At 38.3% G+C, this 26,575-nt stretch overlaps 6 protein-coding genes across 8 annotated transcripts; 3 read left to right on the top strand and 3 right to left on the bottom strand.

Moving 5' to 3' along the window:
• The first annotated feature begins 110 nt into the window (after positions 1-110).
• LOC140770141 (protein LAZ1-like) lies at positions 111-7,406 on the top strand. 3 transcript variants are annotated; one of them, XM_073111162.1, is made up of 8 exons: positions 135-733; positions 833-889; positions 2,220-2,328; positions 3,135-3,319; positions 3,403-3,491; positions 4,993-5,254; positions 5,684-5,935; positions 6,464-7,406. In XM_073111162.1, the coding sequence occupies exons 1-8, from the start codon at positions 584-586 to the stop codon at positions 6,812-6,814; spliced, it is 1,455 nt and encodes a 484-aa protein (XP_072967263.1). In that variant the 5' UTR covers positions 135-583; the 3' UTR covers positions 6,815-7,406. The 3 variants fall into 3 exon arrangements, with proteins under 3 accessions (XP_072967264.1, XP_072967265.1, XP_072967263.1); XM_073111163.1 differs by lacking the exon at positions 6,464-7,406 and having other exon boundaries at positions 111-733; positions 5,662-5,868; XM_073111164.1 differs by lacking the exon at positions 6,464-7,406 and having other exon boundaries at positions 116-733; positions 5,679-5,888.
• A 478-nt stretch (positions 7,407-7,884) lies between these two features.
• On the bottom strand, positions 7,885-10,689 carry LOC140771294 (small nuclear ribonucleoprotein SmD3b-like). The gene is made up of 5 exons (XM_073112776.1): positions 10,441-10,689; positions 9,863-9,915; positions 9,722-9,788; positions 9,577-9,633; positions 7,885-8,294 (listed from the first exon to the last, which is right to left on the bottom strand). Exons 1-5 carry the CDS (start codon positions 10,597-10,599, stop codon positions 8,229-8,231), a joined length of 402 nt encoding a protein of 133 aa, XP_072968877.1. The 5' UTR covers positions 10,600-10,689; the 3' UTR covers positions 7,885-8,228.
• Positions 10,690-10,809: 120 nt separating this feature from the next.
• On the top strand, positions 10,810-13,035 carry LOC140771293 (APO protein 3, mitochondrial-like). Its single transcript, XM_073112775.1, has 3 exons — positions 10,810-11,254; positions 11,337-11,767; positions 12,394-13,035. Exons 1-3 carry the CDS (start codon positions 10,827-10,829, stop codon positions 12,801-12,803), a joined length of 1,269 nt encoding a protein of 422 aa, XP_072968876.1. The 5' UTR covers positions 10,810-10,826; the 3' UTR covers positions 12,804-13,035.
• Positions 13,036-14,254: 1,219 nt separating this feature from the next.
• On the bottom strand, positions 14,255-16,233 carry LOC140771229 (protein ELC-like). The gene has a single exon (XM_073112680.1). It carries the CDS (start codon positions 16,073-16,075, stop codon positions 14,870-14,872), a length of 1,206 nt encoding a protein of 401 aa, XP_072968781.1. The 5' UTR covers positions 16,076-16,233; the 3' UTR covers positions 14,255-14,869.
• A 2,278-nt stretch (positions 16,234-18,511) lies between these two features.
• On the top strand, positions 18,512-21,042 carry LOC140770780 (probable flavin-containing monooxygenase 1). The gene is made up of 5 exons (XM_073112047.1): positions 18,512-19,076; positions 19,180-19,417; positions 19,521-19,696; positions 20,037-20,395; positions 20,516-21,042. Exons 1-5 carry the CDS (start codon positions 18,624-18,626, stop codon positions 20,871-20,873), a joined length of 1,584 nt encoding a protein of 527 aa, XP_072968148.1. The 5' UTR covers positions 18,512-18,623; the 3' UTR covers positions 20,874-21,042.
• Positions 21,043-21,389: 347 nt separating this feature from the next.
• LOC140771301 (uncharacterized) lies at positions 21,390-26,120 on the bottom strand. Its single transcript, XM_073112784.1, has 7 exons — positions 25,738-26,120; positions 25,314-25,403; positions 25,026-25,106; positions 24,721-24,852; positions 23,005-23,223; positions 22,298-22,390; positions 21,390-21,901 (listed from the first exon to the last, which is right to left on the bottom strand). The coding sequence occupies exons 1-7, from the start codon at positions 25,945-25,947 to the stop codon at positions 21,740-21,742; spliced, it is 987 nt and encodes a 328-aa protein (XP_072968885.1). The 5' UTR covers positions 25,948-26,120; the 3' UTR covers positions 21,390-21,739.
• Positions 26,121-26,575: the final 455 nt, after the last annotated feature.

The raw sequence follows: 26,575 nt of genomic DNA, 5'->3' as shown, positions 1-26,575 counted from the left end.
AGAGGGAGAAGTGCTAATTTCTCTATTATATTTGGACCGGTAGTTGTTTGTGATGGTATTCCTCTTTATTATATTATCCTTACACTCTCCGATCCCTATTGGTCCGTCGGATATAGATCGGACGGTAAGCGTCCGACTATCAGGCGCTTCTAGTGTCTCCTCATCTACTTCAAAAGATATTCGATCTAATGTGAGATGCCCTCGTCGTATCTTTCAAATCCTCTTCTCTCTCTCTCTCTCTCTCTCTCTCTCTCTTCCTTGGTTTGATTCGTGTCATTGTTCTATGTTTTTGCCCTAAAATTTTCATGTCCCAGTAAATCTTGGATCAATTTAGGATCTTGACTCGGGGTTCTTTTATCAAACGTTTCCGTTCTAGGGTTTTTTGTTCCCGTTGTCGGATTTCGACATGCAAAATCCCATCTTTTTGCATAATTTTTTTGTGAATTTTAGATGATTCAGAGAAAAATTGCATCTTTGTTGTACATTCGGATGGAAAAGGGGTATTTTTGGTTGGATCACTCGCGATTTTTCGGTTTAGGGTTTCTTTAGTTAGTTCAGTGATGAATTGAGTTATAAAAAGAGTATGAAGATAACAGAGGTGTTGTATCTGAGGCTTTTGTCCTACTCCCCACCCATATGGGCCACAATTATTGCTGGTTTATTTGTAGCAATTTCTCTCTTGCTGTCGATATTTCTCCTATTCAATCACCTCTCGGCATACAAGAATCCTGAGGTTCGACTTCTTTAAATTTCAATTGACTTTATGTAAATTTTTTTTGTTTCGGATGGATTTCTCTTGATCTTGTAGTTCTCTTCTGCTTTTACTTTTCAGGAGCAGAAGTTTCTAATTGGTGTTATTCTAATGGTGCCTTGCTATGCTGTTGAGTCGGTAAGAGTTTTAACTTCTATCACTTGGGAGTTACATGTGAGGTTTCACAAGACTAAGTAATGAACTTGATTTAGTTGCCTGATTTTCTTTTTCTTTTTCTTTTGTTTGGAGTTGGAATCATATAGATGTAAGATAACAAGTTTTTGAAATTTTGATCTTACATCATTCAGAGACAGATTGGCTGAACTGAACAGCTAGTGCTGTGAATGCAACATGCCTTACTCTTGGAGAAGCATGACACAAATTTGCTTCATATGCAAGTATGATAACAAAGAAATCAAGAGAATATAAATCAAGCTTAAGAATTTGGACCAATCATGATAGATCTTCTGGAGATAACCTCAAGATCAAAATTATGTTGGTGACTTCTAAATGGACTTATTAGACTCCGATAGAATTATATGCCAGTAAAGCCCAAAAAATAGCTTGTATTAATGGGTTTGAAGGAAAGTTGTGCATATACAATTACCTTATCAGATAACCATACATCAGAACTATGAGGATAATATGCTTTCATGTCATGTTAGGTAACAACCTCTGGCAGGCAAGGCACCATCACATAGTAAGGCAATCCATGATTGGCAATAGTTGAAGTCTTAAATAAATTATCTGCTAATGTTATACATATTCATAGCAAAACTAGTTCAAATGAGTGATTATTTATACTAATCTTCTGAACAAAAACTTTATCGTAGCTTTGCTGAGTGTTGTAGACTTATAAGATGGTGATATTTATTGGGAATTGGGATCCTTAATTGGGGCATTCTTGTAATTGATACTTTCTAATACTATTTATCATGTCAATTAATGAGCCTCTCATGTTAGAATTATCTATCATGAGCCACCTTATTTTTTTGACCCATCATGCATGTAGTCATCATATCAAAGTACACATGAAATATATATTAGCTTATCAGTCGACATTGACAAGATGAGCCCCTTCTGATTGTGGCAGTTCTCCTATTTTATTTTTATTTTTTGGTATTTGGTTCTGCTATTTTTCTCATGGTAAGGTAAATGTGTGGTTTTGTGTTTCATTATCCTTCTCTTCTAGTAATCAGATTTACTTTAGCAATTAGTGGGTTATGTGACATCTAGATGTAGAATCTTTTTTTGGTATCATTAACATAATGAAAGGTATTATTGCTCTCTACCATCTTTTGTTGTCATTTAGTTTAACTAGTAAGGAAAGTTATCTAAATTTATTGCCAAGAGTCTTGGTCCTCTTGGATAATGGATACTCGTTCAGCTTTGGGTGGCCCGGATTTAATTTATCAATTGCTACATGTTCTGTCTGATCTACTGAGCCAATTCTATGTTCTTCTTGCAGTATATATCACTGGTGAATCCATCAATAAGTGTTGATATTGAGATATTACGAGATTGTTACGAGGCCTTTGCCATGTACTGTTTTGGGCGATATCTAGTTGCTTGCTTAGGTATGCCTCTCCTAAAGAGCTCTAGTTTTAGCATCTCCAGTATTATTTTCACTGCATAAGAAGATTATTAGAATTTAAGTCTTTTTCAATTTTCAAGTTAGGGGAGAATACATTTTCCACACTATGGTTCGACTAAAGTTCAGTGTGCTGCTATGAATGTTCATTTGTAACGCTTAACTTTGTTGTGGTTCTGAACTACATGAAACTATTAGTTTTTTTTTTTTTCAAATATGATGGTGAAAACAATTACCTACCATAATTACCAATTTTCCAACTTTTCTCCAATTATCTTATTTTTATTTGGGATTTTTGCAATCCCAAAATAAAGATATGAAACGGATTTGGGATGAAAGCAGTGTAAGACTTCTCAGTGTTTTTACAAGGGAAGTCTATTTTCGCATTTAGTTATTGTAAATCAAAAGGGCATTATGGTCCTTTTGCATTCAAAGTAACATCTGTCAATAGGCTAGTGTCATAAGTGAGATTTCAAGGAAATGATTTGAATTTTAACCTAAGAACAAGGGCATAAAATTTATTATCTCCATCTAATGTTTTGATTCCTGCTTTCTTCTAATGTCATGCACATACTATTGATGCATTCTTAACATATATTGGCCTACTACTGGTCTATGACATATGTATTATACGTGGTTAAGCCAGGTGCCATTAATTAACATTCTTAGGTCCTCCAGAACTTTTTTAACCTGATATATCTTAGTATGTTTTCTTTAGTTGCTTTCTTTCTTATAAGTAATAGTTTCTTGTAACTTCTATCACAAATTACAATCTTGCTCTTATTTATCTAGGTGGGGAAGAGAGAACAATTGAGTTCTTGAAGAGGGAGGGTGGTGCAAGCTTGGATACTCCGCTTCTAGACCATGCTTCTGAAAAGGGAACAATAAAGCATCCATTTCCAATGAATTATATTCTAAAGCCATGGAGGCTAGGAGAATGGTTTTATTTGGTTATTAAGTTTGGAATTGTCCAATATGTATGTTAGCTATTTTCCCATTATGATTTCTGTTATATACAACAGCGAATTTAGGTTGATCCAATCCTCTTCACTTTGCACAGATGATAATAAAGAGTGTAACTGCTATTTTAGCTGTGATCCTTGAAGCTTTGGGGGTATATTGTGAAGGAGAGTTCAAATGGGACTGTGGGTAAGAGATACTTTATAAAGTTTATAGTTTAAAATGAGAAACAGGCATGCTTTATATAGTACTTCTTTTACTAACTAGTAGTAATAAAAAGAGATTCATAGATCTGTCTGCATTTACCTCTGCCATGCTATAACTGTGATGGTTATATATTTGTTTAGTTTTTGTTTGAAACATTTTTTTGTTATCTCCTGGACTCCTGGTAAGTCTGCATTATATAAGATTCTGGAATAATAAGTTCCATGGTATCGTTGTGCCCCATTTACTTTGGCTGCTCATGGACTTTCATGCCATTGGATGCTGTGTAAATCATGATTGGCAGTTATTTTCCTACCTCACATTTGTAGTGGATTGGGGACATCTTTATTGGGGACATCTTTAGGCACTTATTGTATAAGCTGCTAGACATAGGATGCATAGACACACATGGAATAAACAATTGTCTATATTATGCTCTAGTCTTTTTGTATGATCAGCAGAATATGAAACTTTTAAATCTGTATATTAGTAAGTAGTTTAAATTGTACAATATACATGGTAGTACCAAGCTCAAATGCAAAGAGAAACTGAAGGATATTCCTTAATGTTGAGATATCCTAATTGTGAGAGAGAAGGGTTAAATGCAACCTTGGGTGAATGGTAGGAAATCTTATGCGAAGGAAACAGGAAACAATTCTTCTGGCAGATGTCACGCTTTTGTCTTATTTCATTTTCTGATAAATGTCACCCTGAAGAATGCAACTTTTTTCTGCTCTCACATCGTGGGGAGTATCTCAAGGGCTAAGTGAGAGGTGCTTCAGGTGTGATGGGAGTGAGAGCTTCTGCTATGATTTTGTGGCTTTTTTTTTTCTTGAATAATGAAGAATCAGCTACTTCCAATCATCTCTTTTCTTCTCCCTTGATTATTTGGAGAAGGGTTAGCCACCTTAATTTCTCATCCAACATTGCTTCTCAAAATTTATCATTAGGTTTCTCCCTACCTTAACAACTAAAGTGAATGATTCAAGAATTCATGTCATGGTAAAAGAAAATTTAGTACCTTGATCTCTCCAAAGCATGGCACTATTTTCTTAACCTCGTTTTACTAGGTTAATGCTACCTTCCTATTAGAAAATTTTATCTATTTCTCCAAAATGTAATATTATTCCAAAAGGTATGAATTTCCAAAATGCTATCTATTTTTTTCTTTTAGTCACATGAATTTTAAATGAAGAATTTTGAAAAGCTTTTACCAGTTTGTTGAGTAAAAATATGTCCTGAGACATAAGATCATTTTGAGAATAAAGAGTTTGTCTGTGGACAATAAAATACAATTTAATATACTAAAATTGTATCAGCATTTGGTTGTTGCATGTATTGTTTCTATTTCTATTGCTGATAGTATCATGCCGGCAACCAATGAACTCATCTATACAGGTGTTAACCTTGTCATCACCTTTGATGCAAATTTTCTGGAGTCTGATATCTTGAAGTGTTGTCATTAAATGCTTAATCAATTTTCTAGGTACCTTTATATGGCTGTGGTACTTAATTTCAGTCAATCATGGGCACTATACTGCCTAGTTCAATTCTATGCTGCTATAAAGGATGAACTGGCACATATTAAACCTCTGCCGAAGTTCCTAGTATTCAAATCAATTGTATTCTTGACCTGGTGGCAAGGTGTGGCAATTGCGTTGCTTTACAGCTGGGGCTTATTGAAAAGCCCTATAGCTCAAGGGCTACAATTCAAGTCAAGTATTCAAGATTTCATCATCTGCATAGAGGTAATCATTTATCTAAGATCTCAAATTCATGAGTAGTTAGTCACCATATAGATATCAGAAGCATGCTTCTATTTATAGTTAATCTGTCTCAAATGGTAAAATTGGTATCTAAAGCCTTAGCATCTTCTTTTCCTGTGCTGGTTGGCATTTGCCGGTACTCAGTGTCTGATTATTCTTTTAAGCTTTTGCATTCTAGAATGCTGAGTAATTCTTATATTTTGGTATCAGAATATGTATTCTTAGTTTGATATCTGTCATTGCCAATAACAGTACACAATTGTGTTATGCATTTATAGCTGTTATTCTGTACTCTGAAATTTATCTGTTACATTTGGGAGAATTCTGTTATGTTCTTTTATTTTTTGGAAGAATATATATCGGCACTAAGGCTGATGGAACTCTAACAGACCCGTCTGTCTTCCAGCACAGATTGGTGCTGCTTCTATTGTTCACCTCTACGTGTTCCCTGCCAAACCATATGAGCTAATGGGTGACCGCATTCCTGGAAGTATTTCAGTTCTTGGGGATTATGCTTCCATTGACTGCCCCTTGGACCCTGACGAGGTTAGGGATAGTGAACGGCCTACAAAGCTTAGACTTCCCCAGCCTAGTGCTGATGTCAGGAGTGGAACAGCCATAAGAGAAAGCGTCCGTGATGTTGTTCTCGGAGGAGGAGAATATGTAAGAGCACTCTCTCTCTTTCTCTCCATGATGGACTATAATTATAATATGATAGTGTTCTCTTTGGTAACGAATCCTACTATCAAAGTTTCCCATCTTAATTTCTCAACCTACACTTCCAAGTATCCTACAATTTAGACCATCGTAAAAGTATATTCTCAAATTGGACAATCTAGTTCAGTTAATTTGTCAGTTTTCAGTTTTTTAAATTGTTCTGTTTCTTATTTTAGCTCGTTCAGTTTCTCATTAAATTTAACAAACATCCAAGTGGTAAAAGAGAATAATAAAAGACTTTATGCATATTATGAGATATAAAGTGATTGGTTATGTACTTGATTGATGACCGAACTAGTTGTTTAGGCTTCCAAGAACCTTCCTCGGAAAGTTTCACTGCAGAATATCTTTGTTTTAGGCTTTTAAGCTTCCTCAAAGAATTTTCCCTTGAACCTATTTGCAATACTAGTACACAGGGAACAGAAACTCTTGCTATGTATATTTTGGTAATTCATAAAGCCTGATATTTTGCAGATTGTAAACGACCTGAAGTTCACTGTCAGCCATGCTGTGGAGCCAATGGAGAAAGGTTTCACACGGTTTAATGAGAAGCTACACAGGATATCTCAGAACATGAAAAAGCATGAAAAGGAGAAGAAGAGGATTAAGGATGATAGTTGCATTGGCTCGGCATCACCTACTAGGAGAGTGATTCGTGGAATAGACGATCCTCTCTTAAATGCAAATTTCAGCAATAGTGGGGCCTCGAGAGGAAGAAAACATCGCAGAAAATCAGGATATACCAGTGCAGGAAGTGGGGGAGAGAGCAGTGATAGTTATGGTGGATATGAAATTCGGGGCCAAAGGTGGGCTTCAAAGGATTGAGAATCAAGTTATTCAGGTGGATGAAGTACTCTTTGATGGATTTGTTGATCTACAAGCTGGAGATTTGAGAGTTGCCGAGATATTAGAATTTCACTTCCACTGCGGTCTACAATTGAAGGTTTCGGCCTTTTCCCTTGCCATTCCTTCACCCCGTTGAGGTCTGGAGCAAAATATGTTCCCATAGATGTATTACATAGATATAGATGGAGAATTAGCAACAATTTAGGAACGATCATTGAAGTTGATGCTCAACGAATTTGCAGTCTGGTCACTCTTTCAAAAGCAAATGGATACTGTACATCCCCCAGATCAAATAAATGATGTACATCTGCTATTGTCAATGCAATGACATCCAGTACATTTAAAATTTTCTTTCATGGCTTGCCCTCTTAAAATATTCATCCTTCAGTTGCATTTATTTCACTAGATAGTGCCTGCTCAGAATTTTTTATAGATTTCTCCAGCAACTGAAGGATTTTATTTTGATTGTGGAAGTTGTGAAGTGGTATTCTGGTCCCTGTTCATTGTTCTTAATTATAACAAAGGGGCCATTATGTTTGTCATATAATATAAGTAAAAGGTAACAAGTTGCACTTTAAGATGGCTATTATTTTTTGGGAATTATTTTGCCAACGATGTAAAATTGGAATATAGTGATACTCATGTAGATAAACTGTGTATCCAGTGATTATAGACTCGAGAAACAAATGCAACCAATCACATTTCAAGCAAGCATACAGGAGAGCTAATTTGCCAAGGTTCTCAATTGTATCTACCAACTAATGCATACACAAGCATCAGGCCATACTAATGTATGTATTGCCAGTGAGACCCAAGATGAACATTACAAGCATCAGCAAAACTATCACAGTGATAAATTGGTACTTCATGCAGCTTTTTATTAGAATATCTAACGAGAAGTTGACCTGCAGATTTATGCCAGGAAAAATTGTCAGAAAAGTACTGTGAACCCAATTAGATGCAACTGGTCATCCTTTTCATTCCTTCTATGGACTATAAGGCCTCGGTTTCTCAAAGTAATACTATAGAAGACTCTTTCTAACAAATAATTTAACTTGAAAATAAGCAATAAGAAGTTTGTATGCTTGCAATTCATTACTGTAATTCAGGTTGTTTTGTGCACATAGCAAAATCAAACTTGGAACATGGTCTGGGTGACAATATTTAAAGCTACCAAAAGAGGTTAACAAAATACAAGATGATCTGGGTAACAGTAATAACAGTACAACTGCTCAGGAGATACATGTATGCTGAAAAGACGCCAAGAATAACAAGGACTTGTTGAGTCAAGGTCTATCAAATAAGCATCTGGACGACCTTCCCTAAGATGAGCATTGATGAGGCTTCTCCATACAGCAACTAGTGTCAGATGAGGAAGGACTGTTGTAGGGGACTACCTCCTTACAGGAGGTGCACCACCCCGACCACCAGGACCGCCACCCCTACCACCAGCTTGAGCCTGCATTAGAAGACAGTAAATAGTCATAAGGGAAGCAGCGCAACCGCTATACTCAGGTAAAGCTACATACATCTTTAAAAAGAATATCCAATCCAAAGGAAGAAAAGAAAAACAACCAACTTAAAACACAAGGTATGCTCTTAATCCAGTGATTGACCATATGTGCCTCGCTTACATTGTTCAAATTTTACTAATTAGGTACACCCAAGTACTTGTATCTTTTCACCCTTTTTATGCTCTAGCAGTTCATTCTCAATCAGTGATTCTCACCCTATGTAAGGCATCTCAAGGGTCAGTGTTATTTTTTTTGTTTCTTTTCAATTAGTAATTTTTTTTCTCCTAACTTCTTAGCGTGCAAAAGCTTCTTATGCCATTGTCAACAAACATTGTGAGGTTTCCAATCATTTTTAAGGGATACTTTACTCTTCTTATATTGGACCCATATTGTTCCCAAAAAACTCATCTTCCTTCTCCTGTTCTCCATTTCCTGTATATGTACCTAGCAGAAACTGGGCAATTTTTACCTCTCAATGATAATGAACTAATTATAGTTGATGCTGGACCACTTCTGATCCATCATCTAGTTAATAAAAATGATACTCTTTTATCATTTTTCTTAGTTTTTTTGGGGGGTGTGAGAAGGCTGTGTGAATTTAGCATATCAAGCCGAGATCCTGGTACAAGGGAACAATAATTATTAGCAGATCAAGCCGAAATGCTTGGAAGTCCTAGATAAAAGGGAGAATATACAAGAAGCAGAACCAGTCCAAAAGGAATCCCTATGGTAGATGAAGAAGCCACAATCAATAGATCATATGAACAATGTTCCTCAATGCATACAACATGATTAAGTTGTTTACTATGTATATTAACATTAAATGAAGCTCACAAATCAAAAGTCCAAAATGACAACAACAACAACACACTGGACTGAGATGGTGAAAATAAAAATAAGTACATGAAGAAACAGTTTATCGACAAAGTGTTTACAATATGAGCAAATGTCACCCAAAAGACAATATCATGTATAATACAATGACCTTTTAGTGAAATCCTAATTTATTGGAATAACCCCACAAGAAAGAAGTTGTAAAATGAAGAACGAGACCAATATCAAGTAAAGAAAACCCATTTCTGATTGTGGAACTTTTGGAAATACTAGAATATCATCAATATGTAATCCAAGACACAATTGAATCTTCACTAACTGATCCCATTAATCTAAGCATAAATTGGTGATCGTAACAGAAATGAAATAAGCTGCTGAGAAAGCATAACTTACCCTAGCACGCATAGCAACTGCACGACCACGGCCCACTCCAATAGCAGAGCCTTTGCCCTTCATGAAACAACAATTTTATCATAACCTATAGTATGATGAAAAACAAGTTTATTGGTGAAATAAATAAGACAAAATAAACTTATACCCTGATTCTTGCATCCAAGCGTTTGAACATTGGAGCATTTTTTAGCATATCAGGAATCACCATAAACCTGCAATAGAAGACATTTAGGCAACATCTAATTGACAGATCATATACATACACTTCTGGATAAAATAAACATACCTAACTTTGCTCCCCCGAATGAAAACATGCTCAAGTTGCGATACTTTCCCATCCTACAAAAGGAGGAAAAAATTTCAAGATTGATACTTACTAATTGTAAAATACCAAAGTATCTAGTTAAGCTTTGAAGGACAAGTGCTTGAGACATAAAAAATGATAGCCGTGACTTCGGACTCAAAAGAGAAGAAGCATACTGAAAAGAATTATAAAGTATTCCATAAGGCCATAAGTTGAAGTAATCAGTCTGGCCTTGTGAAGTACATCAACAAGGCTTAAATCTTATATTTCTTGCTATCTAAATATCCGTATATGCTTAGAGTAGCTTGTAGGGATTCTTTCTTCCCTGTCAAATAACAAGACAAGATCACTATTTGACGAAATTTCAGTATATTTAAACACCTCAAACAAGTCAAAACTAAAATTGGGAAAAAAAAATCGGATGCATCGTAGCCACAATATTGCTTCTCAATCTCCAAACCAGATCTAAACCAAGAGGTAAAACAAACCCTAACCCTAGATCCAGAGATAGAAGCGTCGAAATTTTAAGGAAAGAGAAGGGATATCAAAGAGAGAGATACCTTGGCGGTGTAGGTGATGCCCTCGAGCTGGCAGTTCCAGTTATCCTCGCACTCCACCATGTTCCCGCGATAAAGCTCGCCATTCTTCATCTCCACCGTCACCACATGCCCCGCCGCCTCGTGTAGAAGCTTCACCGGTATCCCCAAGCTTCGACTCATCTCGCCTCTCTCCCTCTCTCTTCGCCTTCTCTCCTCTTCGCCTTCCCTAAACCCAGGAGAAGCTGCAAAGGTGAAAGCTTTGGAAATGGGTTTCTTCTTGGCTCTTAAACCCTAGTTAGGGTAGAAAACGGGTCGAAAGTACCCGAAAACTGATCGTACCCGACCCGATTTAGATGAAGCTTGCTATTTTCATTTCGCACCCTGTCCTTTGTACTTATTATAAATAAATGAGAAAAATATTCGAATCCGACCTTCTCGCTTGCGAAGTAGAAGAGGAGGGAAGAAGAGTAGGGCTCTCGCGGGCAATAGCTACATACGCCATGCTCTCAAGACCGACTCGAAGACTCTCAGGTAACAAAAAGTTAGTACTCCAATCCTTCCTCTCCACCACCTCTTCGTGCTCCGCCGACGTCCCAAGGCAGCTCCGTCGATCAGAGCGGAAGCCTCTCGTCACAAGCATCAACGATCTCAAGCGCAAGGCGAGGTTGGATCGCAAGGCGCGGCACGAGGTGCGCGAGATCACGCTTCGCCCGCCCGAGAACGGCCTCCTGGTCAAGAACTTGGTCCCGGTTGCCCACGAGGTGTTCGACGCAAGAACCCGTCTCGTCCGCTGCGCCTCGCGAGTCGTCGAATCCATCCCTGTCCACTCCTGCTGGTGAAATTTCAATCTTATTCTCAAATTTTACTACTTGCCAAAGGCAAAAAAAATCGTTTTTTGACAACAAATTCTAGTGCAGTGTGTGTGGAGAAGTACATGTGGGAAGAATTCCTCACCGGATTCGCACTTGCAATGTTGCCGGGAGTCTGCCCACAAAGGAGCACAATTGGGTTAAAGGAGGGGTAGAAGATGTTCTTCCAAATGCAGAGTCTTTTCATCTCTATGACAGATTGGGTAGGGCGGTTTCGCACGAGGAAAGGCTACAAGTTGATCGGATTCCGGCTATTGTTGAGCTCTGCATTCAAGCTGGGGTGGACGTTGCAGAGTACCCGACAAAGAGACGTGTAATTCCAGTTTACAATATCGCAGGGAAGATGATAGATTTCGAGAGGAAGTATCCGCGGGATTATTCGCATGGTAAGGATATTGAACCATCTGGGTTTTGGCGGAGGAAGACGAAGACAGTAAATTATGTTTCACAGTCATTCTCATCAGATGACATTCTCCAAGGTTTGTCTTTTTAACTACTTCTATTCTTAATCTTATTTAGCACTATGTGCATTTGTGCTGCTCTTATTTAGATGAGGTTACCCAAATCTAATTTGTTTGGACAATAAAAATGATAGACAAGAGATCACATATGCTAATCTTTTTGTTGCAGCTTATGAAACTGTAGTAGATATACTTGTCCTAGGACAGTAAGATGGTCGCTTAGCTTCGGTGTTGACCCAGGCATATGTTATGTCTGATTAATTGCATCTACTATGTAAAGAAGTTGCCCAAAGAGATGTATATTTCTTCTATGATGCCATACTTATCCTTCCAAGTGAGAATGGAACAGGAGAACGATATGCGACATGTAGTGATTTTCTTTTGGTCATTGCCGGAGATCGATCATATAGAGCTACAAGAAGTACTTTTAACCTAGTTATTTTGGGCAGGGAACAAAGGATAGTTTGTTAGATGAAACCAACACCTGGTTGAAGTTGGAATGCTTGCATGGTGTCAGTCATGTTGGTCTTATGAATTAATGGCTTTGACTAGATCCTTATATGGATAAGAATGTTTACTGGCGGTAATTCTCCTATTATTCCAGATGTATCTAACATGTCAAAGATGTATAAACTCCTTTGTAGATCTAGCCAGGCAAGGTATGAAGGAATGGGAGAAGATGCGCGCAGGTGCTACAAAGCTCATGAAGAAATATGCTGTCCAAACATGTGGATTTTGCCCTGAAGTCCAAGTAGGACCCAAGGGACATCGGGCGAGGATATGCCAGGCTTACAAGCACCAGATGCGCAACGGACAGCACGCATGGCAAGAAGCTAGCATCGACGATTTGGTGCCGCCAGTTTACGTGTGGCATGTACCTGACCCGCGACACAGTAGCCCCCTTGTTGATGAGCTAAGGGCATATTACGGTAAGCTTCCCGCAATGGTGGAGCTGTTTGCGCAGGCTGGTGCGGATGTTGGAGAGGAATACAGTGTGCTTATGAGGGAGGATGTCACACTACCTGAAGTGGATGAAGAGAAGTTGGCAGTGTGAAATATGAGCTCAAGTCTTAATTAGTAGCATGGCACTTAATTGTGTTCGTATGTATAAGGTTGTCAGATGAGGTGGTAATGTCTTCTGATAGATGTAAACTAGAGAGGAGGCGAGAGAGTAATGTCTTCTTGTGTAGTTGGGCATTGCAGTGATCATGGGACGAAGACTGTACAATTAACTTATCTTGGTGGATTCTTCGATTCGTTGGCACACAGAAACAATGTTGTGCATCATCTTAACAATGTTCTCCTAGGGCCTGACTCTATTTAGTTGAAACACACACTCAAGACAAAGGGATACGCAATACATAGTATAATATGAGATCACAAATCATTTCTGTAACAATCGCATAACCAAACAACATGCTACCAAAAATAACGAAAAGAAATAGAGGTGAAACTTAATCACCTATGTCAACATTTTCTATATTTGTGAGTAATTATCCTAATGAAGATTGTCCTGCTGACCCAAAAGAGAATCAGCCTTGATGCAGAAATGGATCACCACTATTGAGTGTGCCATCCCAGTGCAACCTTGTTGAATCTATCTGCAGATGCACAGAGTATTGACATGCCCCTATGTATTCAAGGGTACGCCTGACACAATATTTGGCACTTGAGATTTCCACAAACAAGAGGAACTCTACAACAAATCATACTAATACTAATAGAAGATCACCGCCGTTCTTTGAGATCCAATATGTAAAGTACCTATAAATAAAGAATCATTTGATTTGTATATCATGATGATTAATGGGGATTTCAGAATTAGATTCCTATAACATAAAGTGTCTAGATGTAATATGCCTATACATGTCTATATACATCAATACAAATATTATAAGACAAAATCAAACTCGCACTATAGCACAAAAATATATGTGCAGTAAGAGGAGAGAGCTAAAATTCCATAGAGCAGCAGTCAATATTCAGAGGCCAAACCACATATAATAAGATTCTACTCAGGAATTAAGCAAATAGAATTACTATTCAATCTTTTTCACTTCTAAGAAACTGCACTGAGGAATGAAAACTAGGCAGCGACCTGAAGCCATTGTTGATGCATAGAAAATACTCTAATATCCTATTGTAAGGTTGTCAGATTTTCCAAAGAGATCACATGAGGCTTACTCAAAAACTGGCATCTCTATGCAAGGGTCACCAAGGTATATACCTCAGCAGTCAAGAGGTTTAATAAAGAGATAACACAGGAGGAGGTTTATCTATCTTGCAAATGGTTCCCTTGAGTAGACATGCAGGTTAGGGCATCTTTTCACAATCAAGAACAAAATTAAGAGAGACATTATAAACTAATGCCTTATACAAATTCGAGCAAGATTAGTTCCATAATCAATAATAAATAGGTTGGATCAAATTATTTTGCAGCAATAATGTATGAAATAATATCAAGAAAAACTATGCTAAGATAAGGCACCATAAACTAATTACTCATAATTTGAGGTCTCCAGCTGACACAGATATTTCCCTTTTGCATAAGCTCATTGAATACAAGACAGAAGGGGTGAATATCTCACTATCCACCATAGGGACAAGAATTAAAAACAGACTAACACAAACATGACCATCAACACACCGCAAATGTTGAAGAAATTTCCCAGATTACACCTAATCTGGTGTGCTGGTGATAGTTCACATGATAGCAGAGACACATAATTCACATACTGGATAATCCGGGAGCACACTTGATACATTTGTCACCAAAACATGAGAAAGAATGGATCAAGAATGATTGTAACATCATAATGAGAACAGCATGTACACAGCCCCTTAATTTACATTGAAGTAGTAATGCTCCTTGGCGCCAGTAACCAGTGTCAAGAATAATAAAATGAAAATACACCAATCTTTTCCAATGAACGATATTATGAATCAATTTATATGTAGCATAAACAAAATCACAACCATAAAAGCTAGTACCAAACAAAAGTAATCGCTCTTATTGACACAGTAAAACTTACTAATCAAGATTTATAATCCAGTATTAATCTCCGAACCAATAACAGAGCAATAACAGAGATAGAAGAAGCAGTGATACCAATTGCAGAGTCAATTATTAACAAACTGTGCCACCCTCGCCGCCATGTTGCTGACCTGCGCCTGCACCTGCGCAGCCCGAACCCTAGCCGACAAAGCACGATGAAAGAACTGCTCCCTCGCCATTGCCCTCACGCTCTTCAAGTACCCATCTACCGGAACTTGCCCCTCCTGCACAGCCTTATCGAGGGCATAGATCGTGTCCTCCACCGCTAAATCCGCTGCCGTGCACTCCAGCATCTGCCGCGACAGCCCATCTGCGGGCTCGAACGCCTGGTCTACATCCACCTCCCTCCTCCTCCTCCCTTCGTTCTCCCTCACCCAGCCCTCCACCACATCCGTATTCATCAGCACCAGCTGCAGCTGCTGCTCCAATCCTTCCTTCTCCTCCACCATATCTCTCACTCCCTTAGAAAGCTCCTCCTGCCGCCGGCGTAGCTCGGCCTGCGTGGCGAAGAGCCCCTCCATCTCCGCCTCGCGCGATCTCCGCAGCGCGCCCATGTCAGCATGCGCCGTGTCAACGATCTTGGAGATCGCGTTGCGGCGGAAGACGTCGGCGGGGTCCTCGGTCGGGTAGCGGTAGGGCGAGGGAGAGAGAGCGGCAGCGGGAGAGGAGGAAGAAGAGTAGATCCGGGAAGGGGAAGGGGTGGGATTAGGATTAGGGCTAGGAGTAGGGGTAGGGTTAGGGTTAGGGTTAGGGTTCGGGGTGGATTGCCGGGTGTAGAGAGGGGGATCCTGGCCGAAGAGGTGGGAGAGTGATCGGACGAGGTCGACGAGGTTGGAGGAGGGGAAGACCCAGGAGCGGAGGTAGGGGACGACGACGTGGCCCGACCGGTCGACGTGGGGGTGGTGGGGCTTGATTAGCATGTCGCGGGTGGGGGAGAGGAAGACGAGGGGCGGACCCCGGGGGTAGTTCTCGGGGAGCCAGACGACAGCCGGGATGTTGTAGACGACACCAGAGAAGACGATGGGGATGGTGCCGTCGGCCTGGAGAAGGAGGGCGGCGCGGCCATCGTTGTGGGTGAAGAGGGCGGACTTGGGGTGGAGGGAAGGGAAGGCGTCGGCGAGGGCGACGAGGTGGTTGCGGATGAGCCACTTGACATCCTCGGTGTAGGGGAGGGAGGAGGGGCCCCGCTGAGAGAGCGCGGTGGTGAGGAACTGCTGCGCGTATTGGGCGCCGGGGTTGGAAGGGATTGGAGGAGATGGAGGAGGAGCCATGGATGGACGGGATGTGACGATCGATCGAGTCTCGAATCTCGAGAGGAAGGCGATGGAATACGATTAGCTTCTCGGGGGAGGGGGGGTAATAGAGAGGAGCAGCGTATTGGTGTTTTTGCCTTCTGCTCGAAGAATCTCGATTGACGAAGAAGGTTTCTAATTTCTCCGAATCTTCTCAATTCTAATTGATTAGGGGTAAAATTTGGGCCGTCCGTGTTAGTGTATGTAGGCCTATGAATGGCCCTTCAATGAAGGCCACAGATACTACGCAGCCACCGTGGGCCGGGATTTTTAAGTCCAGCCTAACAACAGTGGACGGGAGCCTTTTTTTTTTTTCTTTTAGAGAGCTAGTTGTGACTACTCGGAAAATTTTTGATTGAAACTGAAGTACCAAAAGTGTCTAAGAGCGTAAGCAATGCAATAACAAAATTAGACTCTAGAGACACTACGGTAATTACTTCAGCTTATCTATTGTTGGATAAGTATTGAGCTTATTTATCATTAGATCGATAAGGATAAGGATAGTTACTCTTGATCTTATTTTTAGCCTTCTAAGTATCTAGGAAAGATATTCATGAATATTAGTAGCTAAGTTTTTTTTGCCTACATAAAGCTTAAATATTTTACTTGTAAATGGATTGAAAGTTGAGTGAGTACTTTATAAACAAAACTTGTCTCCTCTCAGTTTATTGAAGTCTTTTTTTTCATTTTCTTACTTTTATACTATCTTTACTTCGAAGACTAACAAGCAAACTGATTAAAAAAATTAAATTTATAACATAGTGTTTACTGCTTAGCCCTTTCTCTTTTGGTTTCGACCTTAAAAAATGGTGGATTTTTACTGGGAGGATCTAGAAATTTTAAGATTTTAGGATATTTTGTTGTCGTCCTTATTTAGAATTTTTTTTTCCCTGCATGGGTTTGTAGTTGTTTTTCCTAGCTTGCCTCTCTTTTTCTTTATTTTCTCTTCATATGTTACTTTTCCACACATTAGAAAAAAAGTCTCTCCATATGTTGATAAATCTATGCTCAGGTTGTGATCTTCATCGTAGCTTTCGCTTGATGCCTTGTAGAACTATATGTGTTGTCTATGAGTTGTTGCTCGATCTCTCTCTCTCTCTTCGATGTGTATCAAACTTGTTTATGTTAAATCAATTTTAATGATGTTTGTTCGCCTACATCTAGAGATGTAAGCAAGCTTAGTCTGAGTGAGCTTTGATCTACTTAGGTTCAACTCAAAATTAATTTTCAGACTAAATAATATATTCAGATTTGACTCACTCTCTGGCTGCATAAAATTTGGAAAGCGAAGGAAAGTGAAGGGTGCACTTTTTTTTGTAAAAGAAAATTTGGATTTCGGAATAGAGATGGGATAGTCGTAGAGATAAGGACAAAGACTAAAATAATATATAAAAAATAAATAAATTACAAATTGATTCTTATAGTTATGCATAAAATCAAATTATTTATAAATCTTTTATTTGTATCACTTTCCCCAATTAAAGTGGAAGTGTTATCAAAATACCTCGATAGTTATTAATAATAATATTTGAGTAAATATAAATATTCTACCCATATTTCTAAGACGATTGAATTTTTTTTCTTCAACCATCATACATTTAAAGAGATGTACATTGTTATAAGTTATATATTAACTAAGATTTAAAGCTTGTAATCTTAGATTTTAGAAAATAAAAAAAATTAAAAATATATTTTGTTCTAATTTTAAAGAATAAAATAGATTGCGTAAATATAATCAAAGGAGAAGGGCACTTTTTCGAGCATTTTTAATATTTATTATGATGAGAAAAATCACTCTCATATTTTTTTACTTTAATTTTTTTTATAACTTTCTTTCTAATGTTGGATAGAAAAATTAATAATTTTAAGTTATTCTAAAATACAGGAAGGTAAAATGATTCAAATGAAAGTAAAGTGACAGTTTGATTTTAGAGGCAAGATATAATTATCTAATAAAATAATATAAAAATTTGTAATTTTATAATGAAATTTGTGTTTATATTTTATATTTTTACTATTTATAAATTAAGCTTTATAATTTAATAAATATATGCAAAAATACCCTCGTGTTAGATTTATTAGCCAAACTTAATCAAACTCCTAGATCAAATTAATTATAGTAAATAGATTATAGAAATATCTCTAGCTAAATTATACTTATCCAATTTATACTAAAGTTATTCTAGCTTTTTTTAAAAAGAAAATTAATTAGACAGAATATTCACATCTGTCATATTTATTAAATTATAGGACTTAATTTATAAATAGTGAAAATAAGTCTGTAAATTATAATTTTATTAAAATATAGAGTGTTATATGCACATAATATATATATTAAATTTATTACATAACTATAAATCTGTCGTGGCTGCTGCTCGTTCCGTTTATTTGACAGGCCTACCAGTACCAGCTGTGCAGACCTACCCGATCTGTGATCCGTCCTCATTCTAGTCTTCTTTCTCGATCCATCGCTACTACTCTCCATAAAGCAAGCAAGCAAACCCCCATTCATCTCTCCACCACCACCATGGAGAAGAAGCATCGCGTCGCCATCGTTGGCGCCGGCGTGAGTGGCCTAACCGCATGCAAGCACCTCTTGGAGCTCGGGTTCGACCCGTTAGTCTTCGAATCCGACTCCGCCATCGGCGGCGTCTGGGCCCACACCCTCGCCTCTACCCGCCTCCAGTCGCCACGCCAGGCCTACCAGTTCTCCGACTTCCCGTGGCCGTCGCACGTGGCCGATGTGTACCCCGACCATAGCCAGGTCGTCGAGTACCTGGCGGCGTACGCCCGGCGGTTCGAGCTCTTGAGGTGTGTCAAGTTCGAGCACAGGGTCGTCGGGATCGAGTACGTGGGAGCTGACGTGGAGGAGGTGATGAAATGGGAGCTCTGGGCCGGCAATGGCGAGGCATTCGGCGGCGGCCCCGGCGTGAGGAAGGGGAAATGGCAAGTCACAGTGCAGCATGGGGAAATTATTGAGGTAAATCAAATCCAAATGGACTCGAATCAAATAGTTTTTTTAATTTTTAAATTTTTGATTCAACTGGTTAGCTAATACACACGTAAGTGTTTACTGAATCCAGATGTATGAGATGGAGTTTGTGATCATCTGCATTGGACGGTTCAGTGGAGTCCCGAAGATCCCCACTTTCCCAGAAAACAAGGGGCCAGAAGTTTTCCAAGGGAAGGTGATTCACTCCATGGATTACTCTAACATGGATAACGAGAAAGCCATTGAATTCGTCAAAGGGAAGCGTGTCACAGTGGTGGGTTACCAGAAATCAGCAATCGACATCGCCGCAGAGTGTGCAAATGCAAACGGTGAGCATTTCTTCCGAGCAACATGAAATCCGTTAACCACGAGAGCAATCTAGCTAGACGATGGATCCTAATTTTTATGTGAATGCTCTTCTTCTCTTTCCAGGCATCGACTACCCATGCACTATAATATGCCGTACCAAACGATGGATTCTACACGATTACTACGCTTGGGGAGTTCCACTTGCCTTCTTCTTCTTCAATCGCTTCTCGGAGCTCCTTGTTCACAAGCCTGGCGAAGGATTCCTGCTAAGTTTATTAGCCGCTCTGCTATCACCTCTGGTAATAGAATAGGAAAATTTTGAAATAACATGCTCACATATTTAGTGATTTTGTGATAATCGCTCAATCTTTTTGCCTATAATTTTCATATCACACTCTGGATTAACTTAAGCCAAGCAATCTCTAACTAAATAGTGGTACCTAAATATGAATATTTTATTAGAACACTTAGTTTACATTTAAAATACCATTGTCTTCCTTAAAAACTCTTCTCTTGAAGTACCATTACAAGATCCAATCTTTTCAAAAAGTAAGGTAGTTTAGTACATTTCCTACTTGTACTTATCACTATTGAACTCTTCTTAAATTGGTCTTTGATTTGCTTCTTTTGTGTTTGTAGAGATGGTTGTTCTCTAAATTTGTTGAGAGTTACTATGTATGGGCTACCCCCATGAAGAAGTATGGCATGGTACCTGATCACAGCTTCTTCCAGGCAATTACTTCATGTCTAATAGCACTGCTGCCTGATAAGTTCTATGATAGAGTGGAGGAAGGGAGCATTGTTATAAAGAGATCAAAGTCTTTTAGCTTCTGTAAGGATGGGGTGATGTTTGAAGGTGAAGCTGATCCAGTGAAGGCTGATGTGGTGATTTTTGCTACTGGATTCAAGGGAGATGAGAAGCTCAAAGGCATCTTTAGATCACCCTTCTTTCAAAACATTGTTGCTGGTTCATCTTCTACAACTGTTCCGCTTTATAGGTAAACATATTCTTTTTCACTTAAAAAGAGTATGTTTGTTTGCCAGTGAGAGAATAAAGTATTAGCAATTAAACACAGCTAAAACTATTAAAAGAACTATGCTAACTTCAACTTGTACAGGGAATGCATCCATCCTCGGATTCCACAATTGGCGATCATCGGTTACTCAGAGAGCCTGGCAAATCTATATACCTCGGAGATGAGGTCAAAATGGTTGGCCCATTTTCTCGACGGCGGTTTTCGGTTACCGAGTATAAGATCCATGGAACAAAGTGTGATGGAGTGGGAGAAGTTCATGAGGAGGTACTCTAAGGATTACTTCAGGAGATCATGTATTGGAACTCTCCACATCTGGTACAATGACCAGCTTTGTAGAGACATGGGGATAAACCCTAGGAGGAAGAAGGGATTCTTGGCTGAGTGGCTCCTTCCTTATGGCCCTGAGGATTATGCTGACATTGGCACAAAGAAGAAGTAATTCACATATAATTAAGAGTAACGCTAGAGTTTGGTTGTGGAATAGCTTCTAAATTAGTTCAGCAATGCTCATGCTTTAAATTTGTATAAGCAAACTCATATTAGTTAGGGCTATTATGGCGTTTGATAATAAATTAGTATAATAGTGTTTTGACAATAAATATGTATAATGATATAATGATTACATTTAATGTGCTATAAAAAATAATAAATTTAGAATATATTTTGGCAAATGAGTATAGTATCCTTAACAGCAGATGGATGAGTAGAGGAAAGAGGAGAGAGAGAACGAGGACAGGATAATTGAAAAGATAGTTAAAATAGTATTAAGAGAAATTATTGTTTAGTTACTATATTAATATATGCCTCATTATACTAAAATAAGTTTATACTTGTGGAACTAAACGGGTATGGCCTTCTGTAGATTTCATGGTGTTTTTCTGGTATCAATTTGATTGATGTAAATTAATAGAGTTGCTGTGAAATATATGGCGAATTAAACCTATACGAGCAGTCCTTCAAGCAACAAATGATCCAATATCACATAGCATCATTCATCTCAGACCCATGCCACATGAAACCTTTGGCCAACCCAACCTGATAAAGAAAAAAAAAAATCATCAGGTGCTTTTAATCAAGCATAACAATGTAACTTTTTGACCTTGAAGTTGTTTAAAAGAAACTCTCTGTCTACTCCTAAATTGCATCTCCTACTCCATTACGGAAGAGAATAAGAGTTCCTTAGCCTGCCTTCTACATGCCAACAAATATAATGGCCTTGTGGCTCCTAAAAATCTATATAAACCAGTCGGTGAACGAAATCATCTCAAAGTTCTATCTCAATATCCTCATCTCCCACGTCATCTTTTAGATATTTTCACCAGGGGGCAGCTCAGCAAGCTTCGGAGGAGTTCCAAGAACTCTTTCCATGTCAAACCGCACTTCGATATTACGGATGCTATAACCAACAACCATCAGCCAATAAAGCAAGTTGGCAAGCTCAGCCGCACTTGTTTCAGTCACTGTAGTCTGCACAGATAAACACATGCATTAACTCGAGGGAAATTCTAATCAGGAATTCTGGCAACTGAATTAGGACAGCCGTCCCTGACTAAACCAGTTATATGAAATTGTTATGAAAGTATTCTAAGAGACCCAGCATCATCTAAACCAGTTACATGAATTTGTTATGAAAGTTTGTTAAGAGACCCAGTGCCATCTAAACCAGTTATATGAATTTGTTATGAAAGTATTCTAAGAGACCCAGAATCAAAATACCAAAGCATGAGAAAAGAAGTTTGAATTGTATAACTAAACTTCCATGACAACATGCCATGCATTATTTGTATTTTTTGATGCAAGCATATGTATCTTCAGATCAAGATGATCAAAGTAAACATAAAAAGCCCAAGGAAATGGTCATACCTTCATTTGTGCAGGATCAGAAACTGCCAAAAGGCGCTTAATGAAGGTATTCATAGCAAAAATAACATCCTCCCCAGCACTACTAGTCAGTTCCTACATACATTCACCACCAAATTATATCACTAAACAGATGCATACCAATGCATATAAAGATTAAGGAGAATGACAATATAATTGGTTATTGATCATATATGTTCTCCATATAATTTGTTGCTGATCATACATGTTCAAAGTTGAATTCTCATAGAAGCAAATTTCAACAATGTACAGAAATAACAACAAAAATACAACAAATTAATAGTCCACAATCAGAATATAGAGTTCTCTTGTACATAGTCATTCATGGTAATTCATAGAGACCAAGAAACTTGAAAAGTCAAGTCATACATTGATATTTCAATCCAGTATATGATCTTTTTACAGTTACTTAAAAAAACTCATGTTAAGTACAAAGAAAGGCAAGCTATGTGGCAATTGCACGTCAGTGCCTCGGCGAGATTTAATTTACCATCTTGGGAGAAGCTTGTTAATTCAAGATAGATTGACCTCCAATAATTAGCAAAATGCTGAAGAAACTCTAACAATTGTAATGATTTGTGCAAACTCTACGGCCACCAATAGCAATGTATATAGGAAGTACTAGAGAAACTCTTATTTACCAAAATGTCTCAAGGACACAATCTAGATATGAATTATATGCTCCATACCTTCAAATTTTGAGGTTCGAGGGTTTTTAGATACTCCAAAATTTCATTTTGTCCATTTGTAGACCTCCTTGTGACCTGACGATTCAATTCATCAATTTCTGCCTCAAGCAATTCTATGTATTTAATGGCATCCATTTTCTCGGGGCCAGTGGTCTTATTCCACCTGATAACTTCTCCAATCACCTTTTTCTGTGTACCAGGTGCATAATCTGGTGAATCCTAAAGTGCCAATAGAAACATATCACTGAACAATCATACTGAGAATAATAAGAAACAAATGGCAAATGTTTATCAGGTGGACCCTTAAAAGCAAGAGAAGTATCACTAAACAACCATACTGAGACCAATGACAGTCAAATGCATGTCTATATAGTATGCAGACGAAACAAGGAAAGGAAATGGATCATAGAAGGAAAATTCAAAAACATAAAAACATCTATTCTAATTTACTGGTCCAATACTCCGTTGTAAAATGTCAAATTTTAGAGGAAATTCTTTCAAAATTTATTTCTTTTTGGTAGGCGGTGAGTGGATAATTTTGTAGTCAGTGCCACAAATTAGGATTTTGCTAAAGGACTAACCTTTATAAGTTGTGCTGCCCATATTTATTCTGATAAATAGCATAAATCTTTTATTGAAAGCTTTCTTAGTTATCTAAAAGCATGATTCAGGTTCTCCATATTGAGTGTTGAGGAATTGCTTGCCTCATCATCATATTTCTGTTTTGCTTGTTGTATCATCAATATCATGCATGCCATATAAAAAGAACATTATCACTTAAACCTTCAGGCAATCATAGAACAGTATGCAGCCTTACACTTTTGATTTTCCTATACATTTTACTCCCAGTTGGCCAATTTTTTTAAGACAACTGATTTAATGCTTCTAGTCATACAGTTGTCACAATCGAAGGGTTGTAAAAGTGGCTTTGCCCCTCGACAACTCTATTCTCGTGCAGTGGTTGCTTGGGATTGATGTGAGCCATTATATGGATGGTAGGTTGAATTTGATGGTGGAAAGGTCATTTGCATGGTGTTTGCACAATTTATATGGGAACTAAGGGTGCTTGAAGTTAACATCACTAGTACTATAGTAAAAGATCTATACTATAGTTGCCAGATGAATTTAAGGTGAACACTGGACAAGAGGTAATACAAACCTCAGTATACCTTGATCAACAACAGGTATTCTCAATTTCTTCTCTTTCACATAATCAGTTTGCTGGTATGCGTGCTTTTGACAAGATACCCAACTATTATTAGCAGCATGAAGAACAACTCCTTCAGTTGAGTGGAATCTACGGCACACGGCCGTACAATGGATCTTATTGGTAATCCATCATCCTAAGTATGCAAACATGAGATAAAGTATCTCAGATTCACTGCTCGAGAAAGAATTGTCTATTATTCTAAGTCTAGGCCCTTCAACCCTGCAATAAGCATAGGAAGAAAGCATCAAGAGCTTCCTTAGCAACTTTTCTAAGATTTTACAAGAGGACTGTCCATGGAACCTGACAGTCTCTGATGCAAGTGGGGTGGCATTATGGCACAGCACTGTCTTGACACTTGAAAGAATAGGACTATGGCATGCCATCACACGACAAACTGTGTCAGTGCAACATGCAAACACCTCATCAAGGCATTATACATGTCATTATGAGCAGCAAAGTTGGTTCACTGTTCTAACTAATATCTCAAAACTGAAATGCAGAAATACCTTCTTGTCTTCTGGATCAGGAAGGGCAATCTGCTCTAAACTTTGTTGCAACTCCACACGGTACTGTGCATTCCTAAACATGTAGCCAGTCATCATAATACTGTACATCAGCTGTGCCAGGTTTTCAGCAACCTGTGTCAAAAACCAGGGAAAAAGAAAATAAAATGGATCAAAACCATAGATAGCATGATTATGCATAGAACTACCATAAAATAGATACCACAGGCTCTAAATTAATGCAGGGTAGAATAACAAATCAAACATGCCAAAGCAGAATATGTGATCAACTATCTGGTAAAACATACCGTTGTAACAGTTACTGCAAAAAATTGAGGTGGAAGTGTTCCAATCATATTTGTCACAGTTTGCCGCATGGCATCAACAACCTCCAAGAGGAAAGAGAGCACATTAAAATTGGATTTGGGTTATTATGAGTTTATATATTTGACATATTAAGATATGCAAAAAAACATATTCGAGTCCATGTAACAGCAGAAACATCCAGAAAATGACGTTAACATGGACTTGAATAACTTTTCTTTAAAAAAGGAAAATAATGCCTAAAAAGAAAGAAGTACCAGATAACAATTTACCTGTTGTGGAGCCCTCTTTACAAATAAGTCCATAAATTCTGGCTTGACATTTCTGACATATTCCAAGAGAATGTCTCTCCTGCTCTTGGGCTGAGAATGATGAATTAAGAATTAAGCAAAAGTTTCCATGAAATACATCTGTCATGTAACCACAACATTATTTTCATGACACGAAAAAGAAAATATTGAAGGAAGCAACAGACTGATGCTGCAGAGTGAGAAAGACTTTCCTCTTTAAGTCTTAAATGATGGTACAAATGGCATCTAATCTAGTCTGTGCAACTTCCTAATGAGCAATTTGGTAATCCTCCCAAGTTAAACCTTTTAGCAACATATTATGATACTTATATCATATTCACCTCCCAATTGAAACCCTAGCATCCGAATCAAACTTCGATACAACATAAAAGGAAAAGAGGGATACCAGATTCCCATTGGGGGGCTTAGAATCGCCACCAGAGGCGAGAGCATTGGGATCTTGCGAAGCCCTTACAAGCTTCAAGCGGCATCGGCTCCTCTTCGGAAGAGGAAACGAGACGAAGCGAAGCGAAGGCGACGGCGAAGAGGAGAGGAGAGGCGAAGGAGCAGACGGAGATGGAGCGGAGATAGGCTTCAATGCATACAGAGAAGACATGAGCTCCTATCTCTCTCTTCCCTCTCTCTTTCTCTCTCTCTCTCTCTCTCTATGTATATAACTTGGTAGTAGAGCGAGAAGACTACGGAATGGAGTGAGAGGGATGAGAAGGCGAGGGAGAAGAAGAGAAAGGAAGGGATTTGGCAGGCCGTTGCTTTTGTGAGACCACTTTATTCTTAGGAGAGAGGGTATCTGGATGGATTATCGAGGTTTTGTTGGATAACTGGATAGAGTAGGTATCGGACGGTCGATATCAATTTGATGCGGAATAACGGTGGATGATTGCTGGTAACTCAAATGGTTACGGTGAAACGGTATGTCACATCTACTTGATCATAATCCGTCTTTGTTCTTTCTTTCTTTTTATCATTTATTAATTAGCCATTAAAGCAAACTAGAAAAATGTTTGAGAAATTTACCAAAAAAGACCACCTTCATTTTAATTTTATATTATTTTTTATCTATATCTTTAAAAAATAAAAGCTTACTCAAGAGTATTAACGCTATTTTACATTTATATTTAATTTTCGTTAATGTTGGAAGTGAACAGGGTTTGGGCTGGGGGCCCAACCGTTGGGCTAGGAAAGGCTAGTTGGGCTTGGGTTATAGTTTAATATAACATTTCCCT

Source organism: Typha angustifolia, chromosome 11 (genome assembly GCF_048772165.1).
Source record: "Typha angustifolia cultivar Huaian chromosome 11, ASM4877216v1, whole genome shotgun sequence".
NCBI lineage: Eukaryota > Viridiplantae > Streptophyta > Magnoliopsida > Poales > Typhaceae > Typha > Typha angustifolia.
Note: the sequence above shows the minus strand (reverse complement) of the source record. Positions and strands in the feature narration are given on the sequence as shown.